The sequence below is a fragment of the Somniosus microcephalus genome, chromosome 21 (genome assembly GCF_052327205.1).
Source record: "Somniosus microcephalus isolate GS21.2 chromosome 21, FLI_Smic_1.0, whole genome shotgun sequence".
In the NCBI taxonomy this organism is placed as follows: Eukaryota; Metazoa; Chordata; class Chondrichthyes; order Squaliformes; family Somniosidae; genus Somniosus; species Somniosus microcephalus.
This window is the reverse complement of record NC_141007.1, coordinates 17,711,770-17,724,023: the sequence shown is the minus strand read 5'-3', so window position 1 is coordinate 17,724,023 and position 12,254 is coordinate 17,711,770. Positions and strand designations below refer to the sequence as shown.

The 12,254-nt window shown below is 46.7% G+C and overlaps 1 protein-coding gene across 1 annotated transcript in view; it reads left to right on the top strand.

Annotated features, from left to right (window-relative positions):
• Positions 1-12,254, top strand: part of LOC147102626 (tripartite motif-containing protein 16-like) — a 29,439-nt gene that overhangs the window by 4,004 nt on the left and 13,181 nt on the right. Inside the window, exons 2-3 of the mRNA XM_085963290.1 lie at positions 8,792-8,887; positions 8,975-9,208. Of these exons, the coding sequence (XP_085819416.1) occupies positions 8,792-8,887; positions 8,975-9,208 (330 nt within the window). The remainder of the gene's footprint in view (positions 1-8,791; positions 8,888-8,974; positions 9,209-12,254) is intronic.

The window sequence follows — 12,254 nt, the reverse complement described above, 5'->3', positions numbered from 1 at the left end:
GGAGATGCAGATTGTCCTCAGTGAGTGGAGTGAGGTGTTGGGGAGAGGCAGATTGTCCTCAGTGAGTGGAGTGGGGTGTTGGGGAGATGCAGATTGTCCTCAGTGAGTGGAGTGAGGTGTTGGGGAGATGTAGATTGTCCTCAGTGAGTGGAGTGGGATGTTGGGGAGATGCAGATTGTCCTCAGTGAGTGGAGTGGGATGTTGGGGAGATGCAGATTGTCCTCAGTGAGTGGAGTGGGATGTTGGGGAGATGCAGATTGTCCTCAGTGAGTGGAGTGGGGTGTTGGGGAGATGCAGATTGTCCTCAGTGAGTGGAGTGGGATGTTGGGGAGATGCAGATTGTCCTCAGTGAGTGGAGTGGGGTGTTGGGGAGATGCAGATTGTCCTCAGTGAGTGGAGTGGGGTGTTGGGGAGATGCAGATTGTCCTCAGTGAGTGGAGTGGGGTGTTGGGGAGATGCAGATTGTCCTCAGTGAGTGGAGTGGGGTGTTGGGGAGATGCAGATTGTCCTCAGTGAGTGGAGTGGGGTGTTGGGGAGATGCAGATTGTCCTCAGTGAGTGGAGTGGGGTGTTGGGGAGATGCAGATTGTCCTCAGTGAGTGGAGTGGGGTGTTGGGGAGATGCAGATTGTCCTCAGTGAGTGGAGTGGGGTGTTGGGGAGATGCAGATTGTCCTCAGTGAGTGGAGTGGGCTGTTGGGGAGATGCAGATTGTCCTCAGTGAGTGGAGTGGGATGTTGGGGAGATGCAGATTGTCCTCAGTGAGTGGAGTGGGGTGTTGGGGAGATGCAGATTGTCCTCAGTGAGTGGAGTGGGGTGTTGGGGAGAGGCAGATTGTTCTCAGTGAGTGGAGTGGGGTGTTGGGAGATGCAGATTGTCCTCAGTGAGTGGAGTGAGGTGTTGGGGAGATGCAGATTGTCCTCAGTGAGTGGAGTGGGGTGTTGGGGAGATGCAGATTGTCCTCAGTCAGTGGAGCGGGGTGTTGGGGAGATGCAGATTGTCCTCAGTGAGTGGAGTGGGCTGTTGGGGAGATGCAGATTGTCCTCAGTGAGTGGAGTGGGGTGTTGGGGAGATGCAGTTTTTCCTCAGTGAATGGAGTGGGGTGTTGTGAGATTGTGGACTCGGATCTCCCCTCAGGGAAATACTAAAGTGATATCAGTAATAAATGTCGGCTTGTCTCAGTGGCGGCTCTCTTACCTTTGAGTTAGAAATTGTGGGTTCAAGCTGCAGCTATTTATAAATAATTTAGGCTGACTCTGGTACTGAGGGAGTGCTGCACTGTCAGAGGTGCTGTCTTTTGAGCTGTTAAACCGATGCCCCATCTACCTACTTAGTTGGATGTGAACGAGCTCATGGCACCATCTGAAGAATAGAAGTAAGTTCTCCAAGGTCCTTACAAACACGAATCCCTCAACCAACACCACCACAAGAGACTAACTCTGTGCTGTTTGTGGGATCTTGCTGCCTTTAAATTGATTGCTGTATTTGCCTATAAAACAAGAGTGGCTACACTCTAAGAGTAGTTAATTGGCGTGTGTCGCATTTTGGGAAATTCGGGGTTGTGAGAGGTGTTAAATATTTGGAAGCTTCATCTTCATTTTAAGAGACTTGGATTAAACCAACAACACTCAAGACACCATCCAAGACAAAGCAGCCTGCTTGATTGGCACCCCATCCACCACCTTAAACATTCACTCCCTCCACCACTGGCGTACCGTGGCTGCAGTGTGCACCATCTACAAGATGCACTGCAGCAACTCGCCAAGGCTTCTTCGACAGCACCTCCCAAACCCGCGACCTCTACCACCTAGAAGGACAAGGGCAGCAGGTGCATGGGAACACCACCACCTCCAAGTTCCCCTCCAAGCCACACACCATCCTGACTTGGAAATATATTGGCGATCCTTCATCATCGCTGGGTCAAAATCCTGGAACTCCCTCCCTAACAATACTGTGGAGGAGGAATTCCTGGAGTGTTTATGGGATGGTTTCCTGGACCAATATGTCGAGGAACCAACCAGAGATCAGGCCATGTTAGACTGGGTATTATGTAACGAGAAAGGATTAATTAGCAATCTTGTTGTGCGAGGCCCCTTGGGTCAGAGCGATCATAATATGATCGAATTCTTCATTAAGATGGAGAATGAAGTAGTTGACTCAGAGACTAGGGTCCTCAATTTAAATAAAGGATACTACGATGGTCTGAGGCATGAATTAGGTAGGATTGATTGGGGAATGTCACTCAAAGGGTTAACGGTGGATAGGAAATGGCAAACATTCAAAGACCGCATGGATGAACTACAGAATTTGTTCATCCCAGTTTGGCATAAAAATAAAACAAAAAAGGTGACTCAACCATGGCTAACGAGGGAAATTAGGGATAGCATAAGATCCAAGGAGAAGACATATAAATTGGCCAGAAAAAGCAGTAATCTAGAGGATTGGGAGCAGTTTAGGATTCAACAAAGGAGGACAAAGGGATTAATTAAGAAAGGGAAAATAGAATATGAGAGTAAGCTTTCAGGGAACATAAAAAGACTGTAAAAGCTTTTATAGATATGTGAAGAGAAAAAGATTGGTGAAGTCAAGCGTAGGTCCCTTGCAGTCAGAATCAGGGGAATTTATAATGGGGAACAAAGAAATGGCAGACCAATTAAATACATATTTTGGTTCTGTCTTCACAAAGGAGGACACAAATAACCTCCCAGAAATGTCGGGGAACATAGGGTCTGATGAAAGGGAGGAACTGAAATAAATCAGTATTTGTAGTGAAATGGTGTTAGGGAAATTGAAGACCGATAAATCCCCAGGGCCTGATAATCTACATCCTATGGTACTTAAGGAAGTGGCCCTAGAAATAGTAGATGCATTGCTGATCATCTTCCAACATTCGATAGAATCTGGAACAGTACCCATGGATTGGAGGGTAGCTAATGTTACCCCACTATTCAAAAAAGGTGGTAGAGAGAAAACAGGGAATTATAGACCGGTAAGCCTGACATCGATAGTGGGGAAAATGCTAGAGTCCATTATAAAAGATGTAATAGCAGATCACTTGGAAAGCAGTGACCGGATCGGACAAAGTCAACATGAATTTACAAAAGGTAAATCATGCTTGACTAATCTACTGGAATTTTTTGAGGGTGTAACTAGTAAAATAGATAAGGGAGAACCAGTGGATGTGGTGTATTTGGACTCAGAAGACTTTCGATAAAGTCCCACATAAGAGATTAGCATGTAAAGTTAAGGCACATGGGATTGGGGGCAAGGTATTGACTTGGATAGAGAACTGGTTGGCAGATAGAAAGCAAAGAGTTGGAATAAACGGGTGTTTTTCCGAGTGGCAGGCAATGACTAGTGGGGTACCGCAGGGATCGGTCCTTGGACCCCAGCTATTCACAATATATATTAATGATCTAGACAAGGGAACTAGATGTAATATCTCCAAATTTGCAGATGACACAAAGCTGGGTGGATGTGTGTGCTGTGAGGAGGATGCCAAGAAACTACAGGATGATTTGGACAGGTTGGGTGATTGGGCAGAAGCATGGCAGATGCAATATAACGTGGATAAATGTGAGGTTATCCACTTTGGTGTCAAAAACAGGAAAGCAGATTATTATCTGAATGGCAATAGATTGGGAGAAGGGGAAGTGCAATGAGACCTGGGTGTCCTTGTGCACCAGTCGCTGAAGGTAAGCATGTAGGTGCAGCAGGCGGTTAAGAAGGCAAATGGTATGTTGGCCTTCATAGCGAGAGGGTTTGAGTACAGGAACAAGGATGCCTTGCTACAGTTGTACAGGGTCTTGGTGAGACCACATCTTGAGTATTGTGTGCAGTTTTGGTCGCCTTATCTGAGGAAGGATATTCTTGACATGGAAGGAGTTCAGCGAAGATTCACCAGGCTGATACCTGGGATGGCAGGAATGACGTATGAGGAGAGATTGGGTCGATTGGGCTTGTACTCGCTGGAGTTTAGAAGAATGAGAGGGGATCTCGTTGAAACTTATAAAATTCTGGCAGGACTGGACAGACTAGATGCAGGGAGGTTGTTCCCGATGGTCGGGGAATCCAGAACCAGGGGTCACAGTCTAAGGATAAGGGGTAGGTCTTTTAGGACAGAAATGAGGAGGAATTTCTTCACCCAGAGAGTGGTGAACCTGTGGAATTCTCTACCACAGAAGGCAGTAGATGCCAATTCATTAAATATATTCAAGAAGGAGTTGGATATATTTCTTAAGGCTAAAGCGATCAAGGGGTATGGGGAGAAAGCAGGGACCGGGTACTGAACTTGGATGATCAGCCATGATCGCATTGAATGGCGGAGCAGGCTCGAGGGGCCGAATGGCCTACTCCTACTCCTATCTTCTATGTTTCTATGTTTTTATCTTTCTAACAGCACTGTGGGAGTACCTTCACCACACGGACTGCAGCGGTTCAAGAAGGCGGCTCACCACCACCTTCTCAAGGGCAATTAGGGATGGGCAATAAGTGCTGGCCTTGCCAGCGATGCCCACATCCCGTGAACTAATAAAAAAAATGGAAGTTGGGAATATTTAGACTGGGAAAAGGATGAAGGGATACTTTAATACGTCTAGATAAAGCAAAGTCTAATACAATTGTTGCCATACTCTGGAACCGGGGCCACAAACTCAGATCAGAAGGTGGAAGGTGGATAGATAGTTTAGTTTTACCTGCTTCACATAGAGGATGTTGAATGTACAGAATAAACTGCCCAGGGAGAGTTCGGCAGTCTCAGCAAATTCAAGAGAGAGATGGACAACATTTTGACCAAAGAAGTAGGTGAGGGCTGTTCGGGGTAGAGGTGACTGTTTGCGATATCAGTAGACACTTAACACATTTGTCTGCCATTCCTCGGTCAGCTATTTGAAAGCTGGTGTTAATCTGCCTATTGTAGATGGGTTAATGGCTCTGCTGAAACAGAAAAATTCCATGTAAATTGGCAACAATAATCTATTGGTTACAGTATAAGAAAAAAAGGACTTGCATTTATATAGCGCCTTTCACCGCCATGGTGTAAGATTAGGATCATAGGTCCCACACTGATTACCCAAAGGGTCTTAGGAGTTGCAAGGCATTTTATTAAAGAGCTAAGTTTTAAAGCATAATCAGATATTACATATGGTTTAAGCTGAGTATAATAGACATACAACCCGTGACAGTAGAGAGCGATCTACGACTCCCGAATCGGAATGCCACGACCGGACGGACGGTTGGTTAGATGTCTGATGAGACAGCGTGGAGGTCTCGGGTCAACGGGTCTCTGCAGTCAGTAACAGCAGTCACTTCTGTTGATTCGCCCCCCGAGCTGTTGGAGGTGCTAGGCCGGAGCCAGCATTGATTTCCACCTCGAAGAAGCCTTTGCCCCTCGCTGTCTGATCCCCTCTCAGCCCTCTATATTTATAGTTATTTTGGTGGGCTGTGATCTATCTAGTGTCAAGCACCTATAATCCAAGTGTGGTGCGGGAAGACATTTCTCACTGCCCCTTTCTGCATGGCTGACTAGGCCTTTCTCTTATCTTTCTGAGGAATAATTTGTTACGTTTCTTTAAGGACATTTTATGACTTCATGGCTCCTTATTGTCTCGTAACGGTATTATCATCCTGCGTTTTCTTGCATTTTACGATCCTCTTATCATTTCCATTTGTCTTTTGGTGTTTGTTATTTGTCCTTGCTGACACTTCAACCATTTGTTCCTGACTGCATTTTAATTTCTGTTCTAAGAGTCAAACATCATCTGTGAATCTAATAGCCATTTCTTACAATGGAACATGAGGATGAGAATTTTAAAATTAAGGTGTTGCTGGACCGGGAGCCAATGTAGGTCAGCGAGCACGGGGGTGATGGGTGAGCGGGACTTAGTGCGAATTAGGATACGGGCAGCAGAGTTTTGGATCAGTTCGAGTTTTTGGAGGGTAGAAGATGGGAGGCCGGCCAGGCAAGCATTTGAATAGTTGAGGCTGAAGGCAACGAAGGCATGGAAGAGGGTTTCAGCAGCAGATGGGCTCAAAAAACTGGAGCCTTTAATGACCGATAACAGTGAATGAATTAAAGCGTGCCTAAATGGTGTTTCCAGCTTGACAGATTTGGAGACCAGCAGTTCCAATGAAAGCAATAGACATTCTTGATGATCTAAGACGAGACCAAGGTGTTGCTGCATGATCTTCTGAAGCAACTCTTACTTTTGGATTTGTCACTTGATGGGCTTCGGCCTGTATCTAAGAACAGGGAGATCTGGATACAAACCACAAAGGGCTATGGATGTGTAAAAGCAATGGAGACAATTATACAACAAAAAAAACCAACATTAGCACGATGCATAGATGCAACACTTGCTATAAGGGAGACAGACATTGAAAGCTTGTACATGCTGCTTTATATCAACAACAACAACTTGCATTTATACAGCACCTTTAATGTAGTAAAACGCCCCAAGGTGTTTCACAGGAGCGATTATCAAATAATATTTGACACCGAGCCACAAAAGGAGATATTAGGGCAGATGACGAAAAGCTTGGCCAAAGAGGTAGGTTTTAATGATTGACTTAAAGGATGAGAGAGAGGTGGAGAGAGGTTTAGGGAGGGAATTCCAGATCTTAGGGCCTAGGCAGCTGAAGGCACGGCCGCCAATGGTGGAGCGATGAAAATCGGGGATGCGCAAGAGGCCTGAATCATTGCAGCTGCCTTCTTTGGAGAGCTTTTAAATCACTCGGTGGTGTTGGAATTGTTACTGACCCATACCCTTGTGGGCAACTAGTTTGATGCTTAATCCTGTTGTCCAGTGGTTCAACAATAACAACTTGCATTTGCATAGCGCCTTCACCATAGAAAACCATCCCAAGGCGCTTCACAGTGGCATACTCAGACAAAACTGGCTGCCGAGTCAAAAAGGAGATATTAGCAGGGTTGATCAAAAACTTGGTTGGAGAGTTTGTTTTTATGGAGGTTCTTAAAGGAGGAGAGAGAGGTGCAGAGGCAAAGAGGTTTAGTGGGGGAAAGGGGGCTCCAGCGCATTGGATCTAGACAGTTAAAGGCACGGCCACAATGGAGGAGTGAAGGGAGGGGGGAAGAGGCCAGAGTCGGAGGAACAGAGAGTTCTGAGGGGATTGTAGGGCTTGAGACGACTACAGATAGGTGATAGGGAGGGGCAAGGCTATGAAGAGATTTAAACACGAGGTTGAGAATTTTAAATTGGAGGTGCTGCCGGACCAGGAGCCAATGTAGGTCAGCGAGCAGAGGGGTGATGGGTGAACGGGACTTGGTGCGAGGTAGGACACGGGGCAGCAGAGGTTTGGATGAGCAGAAGTTTACGGAGGGTGGAATATGGGTGGTCGGCCAGGAGAGCGTTGGAATAGTCGAGTCTGGAGGTGACAAAGGCATGGATGAGGGTTTCAGCAGCAGAGGGGCTGAGGCAAGGGTGGAGTCGGACGATGTTATGGAGGTGGAAGTGATGGAAAAGGATTTGGCTACTTGCTAAAGGTTTGGGAAACAATTCACGTTTTTTTCAGCATTTTGATTAGTTCGCTTTGTGTTGGTCACATTAATTAGTGGGTGGATTTTAATTAATTAAGTCATTTTTAAATTGAAAGATGTAAAGGTGGTAATTAATGTTGGTGATATTATTGTACAATCTTATATCAAATCCCTTTCTGAAAAAGGGTCCACACCCCCATACTCCCGAACTGGCCACACCATGGTCAGTATAATTTGTCCCAACTTGTAATCCAGTGCCCCTGGTACACCTCAGAACCCAGGGAGAGCAGCGCGATGGTATTGGTTTGGACTTTTGGATTGGCCAGATGGTCCTCAGTGACGTCTTCCAGCCTTGTACGTTGTTGTGCTCCTATGTAAGGAAAGACTGAGGGAGGAGGTAGCGAGTTCCACAGTATTGAGGCCAGCGGAACCGAATGAGCAAGAGATGATATCGGCCCAGAAATTCGGGTCTCCACGGGTGAGTACGTGCTGGATACTCACCCGTAGGCCCAACGAAAGTGCCGGTTTCGTGCATGCACTGCGCATGCACGGGAAACCGGAACTTCCGTTCCCTTAAAGGAAGGGGTTCAGAGATCGAACGCGTGCGCCGGAGAGGCAGCGCGTGCACCTGGAACTTCCGTTTTTTTTACAGGTTTCTCCGGGAGGGTAAGTCTCCAGCAGTTACACTTTTAAAAAGCAGGCGCAAGGCCTGCTTTTAACAAGGTAAGTGGTGAATTAATTAAAATTAAAACATTTTTTCCACAGGTTTATTATTTTTAAATACTTTAAAGAAAGGTAAGTTTATTTTTAGCCCCGTTAGACAATGTAATTAATTTTTTCAAAAATTTAAATTATTGTTTAAAAGTTATTTTATGTAATTTAGTTATTTTAAAAATGTGATTAAAAAAAAAATTATTTGATGTTTTAGTTATGTTTTGGGGCTTAAAGTATTTATAATTTTGACAGCTCTTCCTGTCAATTTTATGAATGAGCATTTCCCTGCTACCATTGGCTCTCCATGGCCCACGTGATCCCAGGGGACGCTTCGAACTAACTGCGCCCCTGGGATACGCAAGCACTGCGCGCCGGCAGTTGGAGGAGGCCCAGGATCGGAATCCCACGCGGGCCCACAGCTCAACGGCCGGCGCGCTAGGTAAGTGCAGGTCGGGGGCTTGCACCCGCGGGAAGCCCCCGACCTGAATTTCTGGGCCGATATGATAAATGTTGACATACGCAGCCACTCAATCCATTGCACAACCCGTGTCGCTGAGCTAAATGTTGAATGCTCTGATGTTTCAGAAAGATCTCCATGAGCGGCATGCTGAAGTGGACAAACAGGTGCAGGAGACGACAGGCGAGATTGCAAAGTTGCAGCAAAAGGTCGCCTCCGTTAAGGTAAGGGACGCTGCCCGGTTTAAGCTGCACGGTGACGGAGCTGCCATTAACACGCTGAGCCATGTGTCTGTGGTGTTTTTTTTTTAGGGTACAGTGTTACAGGTAAAATGCAACGCCAAGAGCAAGTGCGCCGAACTGGCGAAAGCCATCGAAAAGGCCCAGAGGGAGGTGTTGGGATTTCTCGATGGTGAGTTGGAAGCCGTGGTGAGCCGGGCGGAGGACTCCATGAGGCAACTGCAGCGCAGCCTCGCCGGGCTGCAGGAGAGCAAACTGCAGCTGGAGGCGGCCCTGAAGAGTGATGACTGTCTGCTTGTCATACAGGTAAAGCCCCTCGGCCAGTCGGAGCGAGCGGCGCCCAATGTCTGCCGTCACCAAGTTTATGTGCGACTCCCGTCCCACACCAATGCGGTTGACCTTTAACTGCCATCTGAAGTGGTCTGGAAAGGCTCTCTGTCTGTAGAAGAAGATCCTTTTCAGGGCTACTAGGGATGGGCAATTAATGCCTGCATTGCCAGCAATGCCCTCATCCCGGGAATGAATTAAAATAAACAGTAACTGTATCAAACACTAGTTAGGCCTCAGCTAGCGTACTGCGTGCAGTTCTGGTCGCCACATTACAGGAAAGATGCGATTGCACTAGAGAGGGTACAGAGGAGATTTACAAGGATGTTGCCGGGAGTAGAGAATCTTAGCTATGAGGAAAGACTGGATAGGCTGGGTCTGTTTTCCTTGGAACAGAGGAGGCTGAGGGGAGACCTTATTGAGGTGTATAAAATTATGAGGGGCATAGATAAAGTGGATAGAAAGGACCTATTTCCCTTAGCAGAGGGGTCAAAAACCAGGGGGCACAGATTTAAAGTAATTGGTGGAAGGTTTAGAGGGGATTTGAGGGGAAATTTCTTCACCCAGAGGGTTGTGGGGGTCTGGAACTCACTGCCTGAAAGGGTGGTAGAGGCAGGAACCTGCACCACATTTACAAAGTACTTGGATGTGCACTTGGGATGCTGTAACCTGCAGGGCTACGGACCAAGAGCTGGGAAGTGGGATTAGGCTGGATAGCTCTTTGTTGGCCGGCGCGGACACGATGGGCCGAAATGGCCTCCTTCCGTGCTGTAACTTTCTATGATTCTATGAGTCTCCAACACCGAGCTATTGGGAAATCCACTTAGGTCGAGTGTCTGGTTGTCCAATATGAAGTGCACACTTTCTTCCCAAAGGGATACACCCAACTTAACAAAGACCAGAGAGCAGAGGAGCAGGCTGATTGAGCCAAGGCTCTGGTAGTGCTTGGCTGATTGATTTAGCGCAGAAGCACTGGTTTCATTCGAGTGGGGCAGAAATATGGGACGTGTAGCAATGGCGGTGGTGGCAACATGGAGGCTGGCACTGGGTTGGGAGAAGGTGGTATTGGGAGAGGCCAACAGGTGAGCAAAATTCTGAAGTTGGGGCTGAAAGACATTCTTGGGGCAGGGTAGAGGGAGCTTTGCTCTGCGTCTGATTGTGCGCTACCCGAGCTGCAAGTGTTTGATTCGGCAATGTGAAGGGACCGTAACTCTTTGGCTAACTGGTGCTACATCTAACCTAGATAACCGCCGAGCCATAGACGTCTACAGCCCACACAGCCCACCGTGTCTGTGCCGGCTCTTTGCTAGAGCAATCCAAAACTGGTCCCGCTGCCCCGCTCTCTGTCTCTCTCCTTAGCCATATATCTTCCTCTGCTTCAAATATTTATCCAATTTTCTGTTAAAGATGCCTGAACCACTCCCTGTGACAAAGCATTTCATGCTCCATCAACCCTCTGTGTAAAGAAATTTCTCCTAACCTCTGTATTCTCTCTCAGGGCAATTTTAACTTGTTGATCCCTCGTCACTGACCCCCCAACCAGAGGATATTGTCTTTCCCACTTACCCTTTCAAAACCCTTCATAATTTTAAAAACCTCTATTAAATCTCCTCAGCCTTCTCTGCTCCAATGGAATGATCAGGTCTCTCTTCATAACCCTAGTTTCCCCATTCCTGGTATCATCTTGGTGAATCCACAGCCTGCAGACAGTGGGTGATTTTAACAGTACTTGCTCAGCAGAAACCTGGCGGGTGAGCAGTTAAAATCTCCCTGGCTCTTACCTGTCCGAAAGCCGCCATGATCGCAACATCTGCAATTTTAACCCTGCTCCCCTGAGCAGGCAGCAAGGACATGCGCCTGGAGCCAACAAGATACTTCTTTACATATGCGTGTTGTGGCCAAATTACATCATTGAGACCCGACTATAATTTTAACTCAGGCCTGAGCGGAGAATCCACCTGGAGTTAAAATCAGGGCCTTTTAAATGAGCGTTCTATAATGAGGTATCCAAAACTGCACACAGTACTCTAACTGTGGCCTAATCAGTGTTTCATACAAACTTATCATGACATCTTTACTCTGATACTCTGTGCCCATACTTATAAAATCCAAAATGCTGTTGGCCATTTTATGGCCTTATCTTCCTGCACTCAAACTTTCAGGGAATTATGGATTTGAACCCCCTGAGCCTCCCTCATCATCCACACCCTTCAACATCTTTCTATTGGGTGTATGCTCTCATTCCTTGTTTTTCTTCACAAAATGTACAACCTCACACTTTTTCACATTAAACTGTATCTGCCACCTGTCTGCCTATTCCACTAACCTGTCCATGACTTCTTGAAATATTTGACAGTCCTTTCGTTTTTTGCCAATCCCTTGCCTTTATGTCTTCAGCAAGCTTTGAGATTGTACTCCCTGTGCCCAAGTTCAAATCAACTCTATATACCGAGAACAAAGTAAAATACCCAGTCCAGCCCGTTACAAGTAAATTCACACAGTTTAGCAGTCCCTGCTCTATTTGGAGTAAACCTTATAAAGTGAGACATCTCTGTCTCACTACGACTGTTCCAGACTCAAAAACACCCTAGACTGAACTCCAAGGCTAAACGGAGAGTCAAAGGCTGTGTCTGACCCCTCAGCTCTCTGTGGCGAGGACTGGCTCATCAAGCCTCCAATCAAAGCTGTCAACTTGAATGAGAAACTCTTCCTTGGCAGGAGGCCCACAGTGATGACATTGCCTGTTTAGCTAAGCCCCCTGCTGAATGTATTGAATAAAAGCATTCACGCATGAAAGGTACAAACAGCTCTAGGATGTGCTGGATGACTTCCCTTTTATCTCAAAAACCGATGTGGTAGGTGGGTTTACACACATTTAATGACTGCTCCTTCTGGTGTTCTGACTAACTGTCCTAATTAACATTGTGCCCCTGGGAGTTAACCCTTTGTAATGTGAACCTGACTTTATCATGGACTCTTAGAACCTTACAGCACAGAAGGAGGCCATTCGGCCTGTCATGCCTCT